This window comes from Pipra filicauda, unplaced genomic scaffold (assembly GCF_003945595.2).
Source record: "Pipra filicauda isolate LSUMZ 115617 unplaced genomic scaffold, ASM394559v2 scaffold334_size1588553_pilon, whole genome shotgun sequence".
In the NCBI taxonomy this organism is placed as follows: Eukaryota; Metazoa; Chordata; class Aves; order Passeriformes; family Pipridae; genus Pipra; species Pipra filicauda.
The window spans coordinates 1330067-1345912 of NW_024104459.1; the positions used below are offsets into that span (position 1 = coordinate 1330067).

At 36.7% G+C, this 15846-nt stretch overlaps 1 protein-coding gene across 5 annotated transcripts in view; it reads left to right on the forward strand.

Annotated features, from left to right (window-relative positions):
* Nucleotides 1-15581, forward strand: part of UHRF1BP1L (UHRF1 binding protein 1 like) — a 55604-nt gene extending 40023 nt beyond the window's left edge. For 3 of the 5 annotated variants that reach the window (XM_039383973.1, XM_039383972.1, XM_039383974.1), the window contains 7 exons: nucleotides 334-509; nucleotides 1817-1953; nucleotides 3506-3656; nucleotides 7543-7799; nucleotides 9971-10079; nucleotides 10703-10814; nucleotides 12691-12765. In XM_039383973.1, coding sequence (XP_039239907.1) covers nucleotides 334-509; nucleotides 1817-1953; nucleotides 3506-3656; nucleotides 7543-7799; nucleotides 9971-10079; nucleotides 10703-10767 — 895 coding nt within the window. In that variant the 3' untranslated portion in view covers nucleotides 10768-10814; nucleotides 12691-12765. Of the gene's footprint in view, nucleotides 1-333; nucleotides 510-1816; nucleotides 1954-3505; nucleotides 3657-7542; nucleotides 7800-9970; nucleotides 10080-10702; nucleotides 10815-12690; nucleotides 12858-13556 lie in introns of those variants that run through there. The other 2 variants (XM_027739114.2, XM_027739118.2) reach the window with 2 other exon arrangements.
* The last annotated feature ends 265 nt before the right edge of the window (nucleotides 15582-15846 follow it).

A 15846-nucleotide genomic window follows, 5' to 3' on the forward strand; every position in this document is an offset into this window, starting at 1 on the left:
TGAACATCTAGTAGATGAAAATTTTTAAAGTATATAGCAAGATATGCAGTATCCAGCATTCAGTGAAAGCTAAAAGGAAGTGTTAGTTAATTGATTTAAACTATTTACTTTCAGTTCAAATGTTATAAAATATGTATTGAGAAAAGTGTTGACACAAATACCCAGAGGAATGCATGTAGTTTCTACATTTAGTTCTTTTACTTGTCAAAGGATTATTGAATAATCAGAGGGTTTTTTTTATATCTTGCCTAGTTTAGAGCAAGTTTTTTAAGTAACTTCTATGTCTTTCCTTTAATTTGAAATAATAATTTCCTAATATCTTTAATTTTAAAGTGCTAAGCCTAAGGAACGCTGCTCATCCAACCTCCCTGCATTCTCTGTTTCTTACAAAAATATGAAGAGAAGTCCATCACAAGTCTCTCTGGATACCATCTCTATTGATAGTATGATGCTAGAGGATCATTTGATAGAGAGTGATGGAAGTGACAGTCAAAGCTTTCTGGAGAAAGGTAAGTAGGTTTAACAAAATATTTTTAAGCAATACACGAAAATGTTGTTTATAACTAAAATAACACTCAAAAGGATTCTAGTCCAGCAAAACCTGGATACTTTACGAGACTATTTCTCTTGCCTTCACCAGTCAGTAATACTAAGTATATTCACCAGACATCGTTTCAAGGGAAAATAAAGTGTGCTACTTAAGCAGTGGTACTTAAAACTACTTAATTTTTTTCCTCTCTTGCGGAAAGTAAGAGCATTGAAGTGCTGTGTTGCAACTTTGAATTAAGCAGAACTTGTTCCTTGCTTTACTTAAAACCTGTTGCTTTGGCTGCAAGTATTTACAGGTTGTACCCTGAATCAGTATTATGCTTGAAGTGGTAAAGAAGCTTTCAGTTTAAAAGTAGCTGAAAAAGAAATAGATTTTCACTAATACTCACCATGCTAGTTACCAGGCAGATAGATTTGGTAGTCTCCTTGCAGTTTGTTCCTTAAGGAGCAGTTCCTAGCTGTTGACTGTCTAACAGCATGTATTTGTCCAATTTTTGCTCATCTGTGCATATACTGATTAAATAATTTTCTAAAGTCAGGAAATAGAGTAAGAAGACCTTATTGGTACCTGTTTTCTGATAAATTCTACTTTGAATAAATAATGATTACTTTTTTTCTGTAGGATTTCTCTTCAGTCTAGAGCAATAATGAGAAGACTGCTTCACTTGCAAACCTGTTATATATTTGAATTGTAGGAGTATTCCTGTATGTGCTTATGTGGGAGTATGCCATAAAATATATTTTTCATTTTAAATAACTTTATTTGTATTTTTGGCTTGTTAAACAGTATTTAACTGCAGGTTAAGTCTATGCTTTCTAGTTGTCAAGGAAACAATATCATGATTGCTCTAATGAAAATATATGTAGCTTATTTCTTTAAACATAAAACCACAAACATTTGCTCTAAAGGCACTGTGCAGTATTTTAGATACACAACTTGGAATCTGTAACCTTTTTTTTTCTGCTTGATCAGGTTTATATTTGATTTGGAAGATTAAAAACTGCCCTTCACAATTTTTTAACAATGCATGTAGACTGCTGTTTTGGTTTTGTCACTATATTCTGCTTTACTTGTATAGCATCTAGAACTTTGAACTCTGCAAGAGAAATGGATTTGGCAGTTCAATCACAAATATTTGTTTAATAAGCCATTCAACTCATCTTAAAAAATGAATTAATGTATGCATACAGTAACAAACACTGACTTTATTCTTAATGTAGGAGTGCAAATGCTAACTTTGCATTTTTTCTGATGTATATATGGAAGGTATTACAGCCACAAACTATCAAAGTCCATCAGAAAATGCCCATGAAGGAGGCACAGTGATTGAAAATTGTGATGGGTCATCTCCAGATGCCATGAGCGCTGCTTCAGAGAATGCCCATGAGACCAGTGAAGAAATGGTAATATTGTATTCCATGAGAATACATGCTTCAGTAAATTAAACCTTAAAATAGAACTAAAACGATTGTTTTTAGAGGTGATTTTTCAACTAATTTTGGCAGCTTTTGTTAGTGCATTATGTAAGCTTACAGGTCTAGTGCACTTGTGTTAAGTACAAATGAAGATTACAATCCAAGTTCCACTGATCATTCTCTTTGTTATTTTCTCTATAGCCACTGTTGAGAAATGACAGCAGCCACTTAAAAATGTCAGAAAATATTTATGCTTTAGTATATAACAATATTTTTTTAATACCATCACATTCGTTTTATACTCTGTTGAATCTGATATTTAAAATGAGCTTTTCATCATTATCACATATAGCTAAGAGAAAGCACCATAACTCTGACATCTCTAATATGAAGATATTTCCTAAGCACTGGTAGCATTTTGTAGAATTTTCAAATACACTGTAATAAGTGTGCTGCGGGGTCAGATCAGAGATGCCTCTTGTCCAGGATTATGTCAGGACAATGCCCAGTGTTTAGAGAAGGTTATAAGAGTAGCACATGTAGAAAGAGATTCCTTGCCTGAGACACCATGCAGGGTCCAGTTTTTTCATCTGCCTGTGTACTTTTACTCCATGCTGATCCTGGTCCTAATCGATGCTTCTCAAATTGTGTTCTATCAGTTAAGGTCATGAACTGGAAACCTAGGACAATATGGGCCCAAAGGAAGACAGTGAATTTACTGAAATATCTTGTGTGCTTGCTGATGTATTTTCCTTTTCAGTAATGTTAGTCATGTAATCCTACCTTTGCTTTGAAATATTTGTGGATCGCCTTCATTTTTTAAAAAATAAAAAAAAGCAGCTCACTTGAGTTATTGATTCCTTTTAAGTAAATTCTCAATCACCTATGCATATAGGTAATATGGAAAAAACATAATTCATTCAGATTTTTATGCAAATACATTTTAGCATATTTTTCTACTTGTAGACCGTAACTAAAAGTCATTAGAAAAATGAGCCCAAAACAGTAGTAATGATGATGGACACATACCTTCTGATACCAAAGCTGATTTAAAACTGGCTTCTACTTCTTTTAAAAAAAATACTGCAACCCAATAAAAAAAGGGCTGACTACTATGCAGATAGCTAAAGTTTAGTACCCTCTCCTGGCTCTTTAACCTGGTCTGATTCAGCACCACAAATGCTTGGTTGTGCTTATGATATGGGTAAAGTTGAATACAGCCTTAGGAAATTTCAGGTGTCACATAGATCATATGCTTCTCTGTCAGAGTGGAAAAAGTCTGTCTCACTTTCATGGCTTTTCTAGCCAATTCTGAATTGGTGTCAGTGGGTTATAAATACAAGTGTCTGTCTTTGGACAGTTGAGCATTATGAAGCCAAAAAGAAAAGAAGAAATGAGAAAACTTTGTGCTTTTCTGTGAGTTAGGGTTTTGGATACAAAGGGGCTTGTGATGGAAAAGGTTTAAACAGATCCTAGAAACAATAATCACTATAAATTCATCTTATAATCTTATATTGTTTTATCTTGGTTTTATTGACAGATGTCTGTTGTGGTTTTTCAAGTATTTGGTGTTAATGGTGAAATCGACATCAGGGGTGAAGACACAGAAATATGCCTGCAGGTCAACCAAGTGATACCAAATCAGTTGGGAAACATTAGTGTTCGACACTATCTGTGCAACAGAACTGTTGGTAAGAACTACCAATTCAGTGTTGTGAAACTGAAGCTGGAAATATTTCTTCTAAGTAAATAAAGATGCAAACACAGTTTTATATTAGTTCAATAGCATCCGTTTTTATGCTGGTTTAGAACTCTGATTTCTTTCCTGCTTACGATACATTAAAAGGGAAGATAACAAATAAATGGAACCATCTATGATCGTGTGGGTAAAAAAATGCATTATATATTTAATTCTGGTCATTAGTTTGCTTTTTAAAAAATGAAGTTAGTTGCATTATGTGCTGGTTTTGGCTGGGGTGGACTTAATTGTCTTTGTAGTTGCTGGTATGGGACTATGTTTTGGATTTTGCTTTCCCTATTAAACTGTCTTTATCTCAACCCACGAGTTTTCTAGCTTTTACCCTTCCAGTTCTCTCTGCAGTCCTGCTGGTGGGGGAGTGAGTGAGCAGCTCTGTGGTGCTTGGCTGCTGACTGGGGTGAAACCACAACGCGTTACACTGCATTATTGTTTTGTGAAGATGGAACTCCCTTATGTCCCTAATAACACTTTGCTTAATGTACCTTTGTTTGAAGGGCTGTTCTTTTTTTTCAAGATCTGTTTTTCTAGATTAAATTACACCCACAGTTTAAACAGACTTATAATATTTGGTTTAAGAAAACTTTAAAAATCATTCTCTATTAAGAAAGATTAGCTGTGAGGACAGACCACCTTTTTTTGGGGGTGGTGGTGGTTTGTTTATTAAAGCTTGATAGAAACAGAGTGTAGTTTCATGCCAGACATTTGCACAACTAAATCAACCAGTGTATTGTCAGAGCTTTTCTTGGGCATGAGTGCAACACATACATTCTTTGCCAGAAAACCAAGTTCTCATACAGTGAGGTTCTTTCCTTGGCATGAAGTATTGGTATGCCACTTCATGTCACATTTCTTTGCTCCCCTTTGCCAGCCTTCCACATGGATTGCTGGATGCCGGCTCTGCTGTGCCATATGGTTTTTGGGCAGATCCCTGATGCACCTGCTTCCTGCTTCTGGTTCATCTCCTTTCCTGGGAAATAGCTATAACAGCTGTAGGCTGCTATGTTTTATTTCAACCTTCTAGCAGCATGGGTTTTGTTCAGGAGGTTGTGCTTCAGCTTCAGAGGTGCCACAGCCTCTGATGCCCAGGCTAAAGAACCCCCTTACTGGTCAGCTGAGCCGTTGCCAGCAGCTGCTGCCTGGAGCAGCTGTTCCACCATATTGTATTCAAGTATCAAGGCAAGTAGGAGGTCTAGCAGGGAAGACTCATGGCTGACCTTCAGTTCTTACAGCAGGCAAATTGATTTCTGTTTATCTGCCATATCCTTTGTAAAAGCCAGAGGGAGTAAACAGTATGAACATATCACCTTCCTGCTCTCACGTGTGTTCTACAACTAGAACCTGCTTCCTCTGGTTTAGCTGATTATGAGAGGTTTATGCACTGGTTGATTATTTTGTGGACAAAAGGTTAAAACATGATTGGGATCTTCAAATACTTCCTTCCTCTTTCTGGTGGGTACCTGAATGGGTGGGCCAATACCACTTTTTTTGTACATTGCTAGTCACTCTGATTCTATAATGTACATCTCTCCACCGCAGGGCTATGCTTTCTGTACTGAGTCAGGAAATCTTCTGCAGCCACTGCTGCTTCCCATCTCCTACATTTATTCTATTAGAAGAACAAAGGGGGAAAAGCTTGAGAATCGGATCAAAAAAAACCATTTAAATGAGTTAACAGTAACAAAATACCACTAAAAGAACAAGTGAGCAAACGTGTACGATAATATCCCACTAGAGGCAACTCTTCCTCCATGACCTTTAATAAAACTTAAGTGCTACATTAACAACTGTAACCAGTAAACTGAAGAACTATGCAAAGCAGCGAATACTCAAGTTATAATTACAGTCTATGAAGGTGTTCTGGGTGAAAATAACCATTTAAAACCTATTATACTGTTAATGCAGTAGATGTAGAAAGGGAAAAATGTGCCTAAAATCTAGAGTAAGTTGAGGGCAATGTGGCAGCCGTGCAATTCCCTGCAGGCCTGGATGCAGGACTATGCCTTTATCAGATCTTGTCTGGCAGCAGTAACAAAAGAAGGGGGGATGGAATATGGCAGAGGTTCTGTGGGAAGGACAGTGATTTTACTGAGACCTTATCATGCTTGACATGCTTGTGAGAAGGAAACAGCAGTTCATAGCAGCTTCCAAATTGTTTAACGCAATTTTTACTCCATCTTCCCTTGATTCTGCCTCTTTCAAATATCTGCAAGATAACTAAAATTGACTTAATGGCTGAGATTGAATGTGTGGTCTTTTCCTCTGCTGTTTTTCTGCACTTTGGATTCTTCCAGCAATGATGCAGGCATTTTCTGGTGCAGAAATGCTTAATGCACGTACTGCTTATTTCTTTATCTGTATTTGTGGGAAGAATATAAATCCTTGAGGGAAACAAATTTTCCCAAACCAATTGCAGAGATTCATTGAACAGTGGTCATTGTTCTCCCATCTGGAGAGCCACCCTTCTTCTTTTTCTCCAGGACTGTTGGTAGCTTATTTGCTTCTGTTTGGACTAGAGCCAAAAGAGGTAGCTAATACTTGCAGTGGGGGTATTTTTTTGTTTGGTTGTTTGTGGGTTTTGTTTGTTTGTTTTTTGGGTTTTTTTTGTTGTTTTTTTGGAGGGGGGGTGTGGAGGAAGAATATGAGTTTTAGCAGTTCTTAAACTTTGGAATGACTGAAGGATGGAGCCATGGCTGCTGGTGTTGTGGAAACCTCTATTCACAGAGGTAACAAATGGAAAGATTCTGGTTCATAACAGAGGCTGAAGATTCTCATGTTCATTTACAGTTCTTCTCATTGTTTTTTTGTCAGCCCAGATTGACAATGTTTCTATGTGCTCTCACTCTAGTGCCAGTAGATAAGACTCTACTGCTGTGCCAGGTCGTCCATGAGAACTGGGCACTATACAGAAAGAGGAACTCAATTAATCTACAGATAGGAAAGCAAATTAATTATTTTGTCAGGCTGTGGTAGCTCCAGGCAGCGTCTGTTGCATGTTGAACTGACATAATTCAGTTGATTTTACTTGAGTTAGTTTCCTGAGCTGTCTTTCAAGTTTCAGTGCTTGCTTTTGTATAGTTACTGCGATTATGCCTTTCGTCTTACAGATAATTTCTGCAGGTTAGCCATCATAGCGATCAGATGACTTGAGAATCTCATGGTGTAGTTATGTCTGGCAGTGAACACGCTTTTTTGTACAAGAAATGGATACTACTCCCCCCACAATCTGGTTACCTTAAATTATTATCTAATGTATAATGTAACAGATTTTTTTAAAATGTTTTTTAGAACTTTGTAGTTGAATGTTGTAGTTATCCTTACTGATTAAAAAGATAATGAAATTAAGAAGAAACTGCCAGGGGTTTTTAAGGTTCAAATCTACTGCCACTCAGAAAATGGAAGCACTATGCAGCCACGTTCTCCATCTTACTGCATTGCTATTCATGTTTTCTGAGTTAGGAAACTCAGCCTTTCCAAGGAGTTAGTGGAAAAGTATGCGAAATAGTTGGTTTTCCATTGTCAAGGCACCAAGGAAACACAAATTTTTTTGTGGATGGTGATACTTCTGCATTGTCCTTTCTGTTGTCACAGTGAGGTACTAGTCCTTGTATGTGTTCTTAGTTTATTTTTTGTACTTTGAAGTGATATGCTTGGAAATTTGCTCTGAAGTTGTGTATTTGTAATGCTGCCTATTATGGATAATACTTTTAAGGTACTTTTTGGACAATCAGTTGGACAATAGAGACAAAAATAATTAGATCATAATTGGTTTTCTGTACGGTGCTAAATTTTAATGCAAATTTGTTTTCCTTTTGCAACAGGTTCTGACTGTAAATCTGTGACTGGATCTCTTAATTCATCACCTGAGATTAGTCTGAGATGGGAAAATGGTCCTAGTGCTGTTGTACATTCACTGCTAGCTGTGAAAAATGGTTTTCTTCAGTGTCATGTGGAGAACTTCAGTGCTGAATTTCTAACATCTTCCCTCACAAACATTCAGCATTTTCTAGAAGATGAAACTGTTGCAGAAGTGATGCCTATGAAGATAAAAGTTTCTAATGCAAGGATTAATTTAAAAGTATGTTAACAATGAGATATTTGGCTGCTTTAAAAGAAATTGCATTCTTGTTTCTTTGATGATAAACTACTAATCTGGATACAGTTAACTTCAAAGAAATTGCTATCGCACTCTGGAAGGTCTTTAGATAACACTAAAACAATTTAAAAATCCATAGATTTGGTTAGCTCTGTGGTATGCCTAGAGGGGAATTATCTGCATGACCAAGTTATTTGTATGAATTAACATTTTATACTTTTTCCTCCTCTCCTAAGTCTCTCTTGTAGAGTGACAGTGTCTGGTAATTTTAAATGCAAGGTGTACCAAGCTTCTAGAGGCACAATGTGGGTTTTCCTGGTTGGGCTTTTTTGCTTAGCAAAGTAATGGTTTTCTAATTACAAACCACGGATTTTAATGGTTATTTCTCTCTCCTGCTTGGAGGATAATTGAAATTATCCTTAGCACTTGCCAAGCAATGAAAGTTCAGTACAAAAGAAGGAAAAAGGTTATAGAATTCCAGTTCAAATCACTTATACACTGTTTCTTACAACCCAGATTTCATGTTCTGCTCTACCTAGAAACAGATACTAAATAATGCAAGCTTTTCTCACCACCGTAGTTTAAAATAGTAACATTAAGAGGACACTCCTGCTAAACTCTCCTCAGGGATTTTCTTTCAGCCATGTAAAGGGGATAATGAGTCCTGTACTGCACAACCATTGAATATAAAGATAAGGACACTTTTTGGGGGGGTGTGGAGCAATAGTAACACAAAGAAACTTAACAATAATTGTACCATTGCTTTAGAAAGTATTAATCACCCATATAAACTCTGAAAAGAGTGAGGACTGGAAGAGCAGCTCCAGTTCTACATCTGAGGCTAAGGCCTTGATTCTACTAAGATCATTCTTGATTGGAAGGGCATTTGTTATCTCTATCCTGTTCTACTCAAACTGCATCAGTATTCCTTCCCTCAGTGATACAGGCTTTCCATCCCCTGAGGATCCTTAGGCACTCCTGTAGAGCTGTTTTTACTACAGGATTAGCACAAATACTTTGTGTAAGAGCTGTGGATCTGTTCCTCAGATTTCAGTGTATCACAAATGTGGACGCCCAAACGCAAATAGGAAAGTCTTTACATATAGTCATTTGCATTTAAACCCAGGATTGTGCTGGGTTATTGGCAAGAAGGCAGACTTAAGCAGCTGCTTGAGGTGGGGAATGTACATTAATAAACTGGCAACAAGAGTCTCCTTGGCAGCAAAAGCACTGAAGTGCTCGCTCAGCAGTGCACACAAGTCACGGTGAAGTTATTCATGATGGTTGACAAACTGCAAATTTGACATACAAATGATTCATTTCTATAGAGTTGTTGGGTAATAAGGAGCAAGAGGATATGTTTTAAATGTTTGCTGCATTGCCTATTTGATGTAGTGTGTTCTTCTCTTGTTTCTGCATGATACGATGCAGTGTGTTTTATGGCAGGGGAAGAATTTAAGAAAGATTATTTTCTTGTTTGCATTTTCTACCGCAATCTCGATGCTGTTTCAAGAAACTTTGGAAGTTATATCTCAATATCTTTGTTGGTATGTGTTTAATGCTGATATGTATAGTTTGTGATTATACTGGCTGCATTACTCTGCTTGACAGGGGTAATGAACTATAAAGACTTCCTGGGGAGTCCCCAAAGAACTAATTTGTGAAGTTCCTTTTCTGTCGAGTACAGTAATATAACTAAAATGCAGCTGGTGGCATCCCAAGCTAAATTCTAAAAAGACAAAATCTGCTCAAGAATGATAGCTGTACCCATTCAATCCTTAAAACAGTTCAAGGGAAAATCAGATACTATGTAGTGCAGGCTTCTTATCTCTGACTTGGAAGGCTCCTGAGCTAAAGAATGTCTTGAGTTGGGATATAATCTTATTGAGATGCCTGTGAAAACACTTTGAAGTATTTTAGTCAGACTATATATTGAGTTCAGCAGACTTATTCCACAGATAAATTTGAGCCTTTAATACGATCCCTGGGGGAAAAAAATGGAGGCAAAGTTTAGTGAAGATCCTGTTAGAAAATTCTACTTTGAAATATGTTCCCTTTCAAGTTTCATTAAATCCACTTATGTTTAAATGAACATCCTAATTAGCTATTTTGATTTCCTGGTAAACTCATTTTCTAATACTTGTATTTTTTAGGATGATAGTCCACGTGAAAATCTCAAGGCATCTGAGGTGGTACCCATAAAACTGCATATTGACATACTCTGGATAGAAAGAAATGATGATGGCACTTTTGTCATTAGAGGTTTGTATAATCCTGCACCTTGATATCTCAGTTTTATAATCTTACTGTTATTTCCTTTGTGCGTACATGTGGCTAATAATGAAAAGATAACTGATGATAATTTGTGGAAGCTGTTGTTGCCATATGCCTTAATTCTAAGTGTTGTCACATAGAGGAAAATTACCTTTTTGAATAGTATACTGGCTGTGATAACCTACGGCTGAATCGGCCTGAAAGAAATAAAAATATACATACGACATCATCAAGAAATGTTTCATCAGTGCCTATCACTTCATCATGGTAATTTTAAGGTTCCTTTGAGCACAAACCAAACAAAAAAAATGCTTTTCTTTACAGATTACCAGGATGGTTACCATCTTTGTGGTTTTGTGTAATATTTATTTTGTAAATAAAAGACTATATAAGAAGTGCAAGTAGCAATTTCCAATTCTGTGTATCACAGTGCAGTCCTGGCAGCAGGTTGCACTGAGATTTGCATTTAGAATAGTGATTTAACATTCTACTTTTCATGAAGCATGTATGTGCTTACAGGATTGGGGTTTTTTTACATGCATGGGCAAATACTAAATACTCACAACAAGGCAATACATATAGAGCTGGAACTTTACTGTTGTCTTTCACAGATATGTCAAAGAATCATAATCTAGGTTGGAAGGAGCCTCTAGAGGTCATCTGGTCCTACTCCTAGCTCAAAGCAGGGGCAGATTAGATCAAGTTGCTCAATGCCCTGTCCAGGCAAGTTTTGAGCATCAAAAAAGGATACCACAACCTACCATAAGTAATCTGTCCCAGTGTTTGCCACTCTTATGGTTATTTTTTTTTTGGTGTTGTGTAATTGGAATTTCCTTTGTTGCAGCTTGTGTCTATTGCCTCCTGTCTACCCTCTCAGACAGAGGTGCTTGAGCACTTGCCAAGCACCTCAGGGACATCTGGTCCATCTTCTCTATACCCTTTCACTAGGCAGGCAAAGGTGGCATTAAGATCACTCCACAGTCTTTTCTTCAGATTTCACGAGTGCATGTTGCTGGATCCCTCATTTGTACATCATGTGCTCTTGGCCACAATTCTCTTGGTGGTCCTCTGCTGTCAGTATCTATACTTTCTCACACTAGGGAATCCAAAACTGGATCCAGTATTCCAGATGTGGTCTCACCGGTGTGAGTATTGGGGAATAATAACTTCCCTCATCTTGCTATCTATACCCTTGCTAGTACAGCCTGCAATGTCCCTGGTTTCTGCTGTCAGAGCTCACTGCTGACTCATGATAAAGCTTGTTGACCAATGCCTACAGGTCATTTTGTGCAATTTTGCTTTCTGTTCAATTGGTTCCCAACCTATAGCAGAGCAAGAGGTTATTGACTCTCAACTGCAGGACTTCACACTAGCTTCAGCTCAACTTCATGAGGCTCCAGTTAGTCCATCTCTCCAGCCTGTCCAGGTTCCTCTGAAAAACAGCTTTGCCCATCAGTGTGTCAGTCACCTACCCTTCAATTTGGTGGAGTTCACAAAACTGCAGAGTGCACCCACCCTTTCATCCAGGTCCCGAATATGTTAATCCAGCAATATGCAATGTATTGCATGACTTGAGGAAGGCTGAGATTGGATGACTTGAGAGGCTGCAGGGTGATCTTAATGCCCCCTTCATCCACCTGATGGGAAGATATATCAAGGATGAACCAGACTTCTCAGAGGTGTGCTGTGGCATGATTTGCTTGTATTTTAATTTTTGCACGTTATCTAATACATTGTGTGAGTTCTTAAAGATGTACAATGTATTTTGGTCATCTTTTTATACTAAACATTGAAAGTTTAGTAAGATAGAAAATAGTTTTAAGGTTTCTTTCAGCTTGTATTTTTTTCCCTTTTTGCTGAAGTGCTTTGATCCCTATACATGTCTTGGATTGCTCAGGTACAGTGACTTCAAAGGCATAGGTTAAATGCCATCTGCACATCAGCGATACATGTTTGTAGTGCTACATTTTTTGAGTCCTCAGTGTGTGTGGTGAGAGGAGGGGGTAATGAACAGAAAACTCTTGTTTAGAAGGAAATGTTTAAAAAACAAAACAGTCACAGAGTATTTTTTAGACTACTGAGAACCATGACTCTCACTTTTCCTCTTGGTGTACAACAGTATATTTTAATAGATATTATAGTGCACTTCAGTTACAAATGCTAGAAAGCTTCTTTAATGTCAAGTAATTAAAGGTATTATCTAATTTAAAAACTTGATCCAGCAGGTTTATCTCACTGTGTCTTCAAATGTAAATACAGTCTTCAGAGAAACCTGTAGACAGTATATTAATAGCAATATTAATGGTTCTCAAACTTTTCATTATTCAGAGTGAATATTCTGTGGTGATGCTATTGGTCAGTATAAAAATGTGTTTATTTCCTTCAGGCTGGAAGTTACATATTGCTCCTTCCCTCCTTTTCTCTAAAAGGTTATGAGTTTTAATTTTTTTTTTATTCTTAAATTTGATTTTGAGAGGCTAATATAAAAGTACTTAATATCATAAGTATATTTCTTTGAGATGCTTTTAATTTTGTACTGATAAGAACCAACCTTTAAAAAATTTTGACAAAACCCCTATGCACTATTTCTGTGATACAGATAATCAAAAAGTAAATGATGTGTCAAAGATGAATTCAAGTAGTGCATTGCAGCAAGCAGTGGAACCTGTTGGACGTAAAACAAAGGACCAAGCCACACAGATTACTTGTGAAATTCCCAGACCTTCTAAATCAAGCAGAGATTCAGCTGACTTCCTTAAAAATGAGGTATTTAGAATTGATTTTTACTTCCCCCTGCCCCCTCAAAATTATGTTACAATCCTTAATCATCATAATTGTTAGGTTATCTGGGGGTGGGATATACTTCTGTTTAGAAATCTGTTTGAGATGGAAAATATGGATCACGGATATTATAGTATGGCTCAGCAATTTAATACTGCTTTCTAAATAGGGTAGTAATACACTGCACACTGATTCTTTTCCTTTACATCAGAGGAAATCTTATAAGGGAGTTTTCTTCTCCCCATCTCCCTCATCCTTGTACAACACAACACATCTCTGTACAAACACATGGGACTAGACTGTTTAGTCAGACCCTTACTAATCTAGCAATCATACCTGGGTTTTGAATCGATGAGGACAGAACACATCCACACATCAATTTGGTTTTTTCTACTGCGTAAGAATCCGTTCCTGGAGCTCAGAACCTGGGGTCATTTCCACTCCACTCCAGAATAGAAATGGCATAGCTAAAACACTGGCTATCCTGCCTTTTGAGCTAATTGCATCAGCTCTCTCTTGTGTTCTACACTCATTAACTGGGAATCAGTTGCAATTGACTCAGTCCCAGCAAGCCTCTGCCCAGGAATGATTGTGAGCATATAGTATTTTAAAGTTACTGTAATGGAAAAAGTTGTCAGTATGCAGGAATACTAATAGCTTTGTCTTCTCAACCGATCATTTTAGCTTATTGAAGAAAATGAATGTCTCAAACGGGAACTAGCCAAAGCCAAACTGGCTCTTGCTGAGGTCCAAATGGAAAAAGATGCCCTGCTTCATCACATGAAGAAGATGAATGTTGATCATCAGTAGGACACTGTTCTGGCAGTGCAAGAACATCAGAACTTCAGGTGATAGTGGCATCTAAAATACTGTCTGTAAATCACTTGAAGATGTGGTTATTTTTTTGGTCACAAAGTTTTCTCATTACAAAAAAATGTTTGTGAACTAGGTACTATTCTGAATTTTTCATTAAACATTGTAACTTTTTTCAGCTCATTTTAAACTGAATTGACTTGGGAAAAGTCAGTTTGTACTGTACTTTATTAATTTAAAAACGAAAAAGTCATATCATCTACTTTTAATATTATCAAAGGAAATGGTATTTTAAAAATGTTTTCTGAAAAGTGGATGGCTCAGCTGTGAAAAAAGGTGTACCACATGTACCACACCTCACTAACAAACTGTACCTCTGTTTGTTAAAGATATGTTGTTTGATTGTTACCAGAAGGTATCCATACAAGATGTTACATTTGCACTATGATGATATGGGCTAGATCCTCTAGAATAGTATAGCTACTGAAAATTAAAATACCAGCCCCTAAACTGGCCCTAAATTCAGTGTAATTTGCCCAGAGAGGATTTTAAGAATAATCCTCTGGTGCTATAGACTTCCCTATACCGTTTCCATATGTGCTCCTAAAATACCACAGTAAATGCTGGAGAATTTAAGTAAGAGGACATACTACTGGGCTTTCCTTCTGCGTGAAGGTCCACTGTATCTGTATAGCTGATGTAACTTAGACATTCACACTTTATTTTTCCTCTCTCTGTGATGAGGATATAGCCCTGCACTAGGATCCAGCCCTTTGTGACAGGTCAGCTTGGAGCCATTTTGCATGCATGTCTGATTTCTGCACAACTCATCAGACATGCCCAAGGATTCGGTTCAATGTATTTAAATATGTAGTGTCAGTGCTCGTGAGGGGGGAAAATCCTACAGGGATTTATTAATTGTATATTGCTTTTTTTTGATAAAAAAGTTGTAGAGAATCACTTAATTACCCAATGAAATTGTGAGATTACATGAAATGTAATTATACAGTTTAAATTATGGGTGATTTGTACAAATTGAACAATAACTTTCAGCTAAAAATTGGTACAGATGGATAAGTAAAAAAGCACAACACTGTAAAATAGAGAATATAAGAGTGTGCTTTTAAACAATTTAGGAAACAACATATAAAACTATAGATGCCTGTAAGAGATTGTCTTTGCTAGAAGTAAAAATGACTGAATAATTTAACTAGTGACCTTGAATCTGACAACTTAAAATCTTTTAATTGCTACCACAATTGTTTCTGCTCCATTGGATGTTGGAGGGAAGTTTTATTTGTAGATATGCAGGCAAATTTCCTAAAGTATTTAGTATCCTGTGGTTTGACTTTGTATATGCAGGCTGTCAAACTAGTTTTAATTAAAATAGTTTTCATTAAAACTTTTTGGAGGACACATAATTTGCACTGCCGAAAATAGTTATTGAAACTGTGTAGATTTTAATGAAGAACTCTGTGGAAGAACTGGTTCAGGCACTATTTTAAAGCCTGCCATATGAACCCTCATTGAAACTCCCCTTAATGCCCATGGAAATTTTTATTTTATTATTCTGAATAAGGTGAAAAAATATACATACAATGTTTCTAATAGAGAAATTAAATATTTGTATTTCAACAGTTATTTAAGACAATATAGCAATTTCACATAAATGCAATGTCAGATTCAGGGGAGTATTTCTCCACTGGTTTAATTCTGGTTGGTACTATTAAAGTAATTCTTACTTGGTTTATCCTTGCCAAGATCTAGTTAGAATTATTCTGAAGAAAGGAATGTACAGAGCGCTTAGTAGCATGTTGCTAGAATATTACATTGAGAATTGTCTAATTTTTAGAAAGAAATAAATAGCAATATCAAATGCCTGTCTTTATTACTGCATAAACTAGTACCTGCTTCTTTTGAAAAAAGCCAAACACAAATCAAACTCAAAACAACAGCCCAAACCAGCCCTTCTCAGATGTTGAAATTCAGGGTATCACTTCCTAGCATTTTGTTATAACTGAATACATTTCTACTTCATGGCAGTTTTGCAGTAATGAGCATCATATGTGCACAGTTCAGAAGAGAGAGGTGTGTTTGGTTGTGAGCTTGACAACACTGAGAGTGATAGTACTGTGTCACTCTGAAATGAGTTTTGCTATTG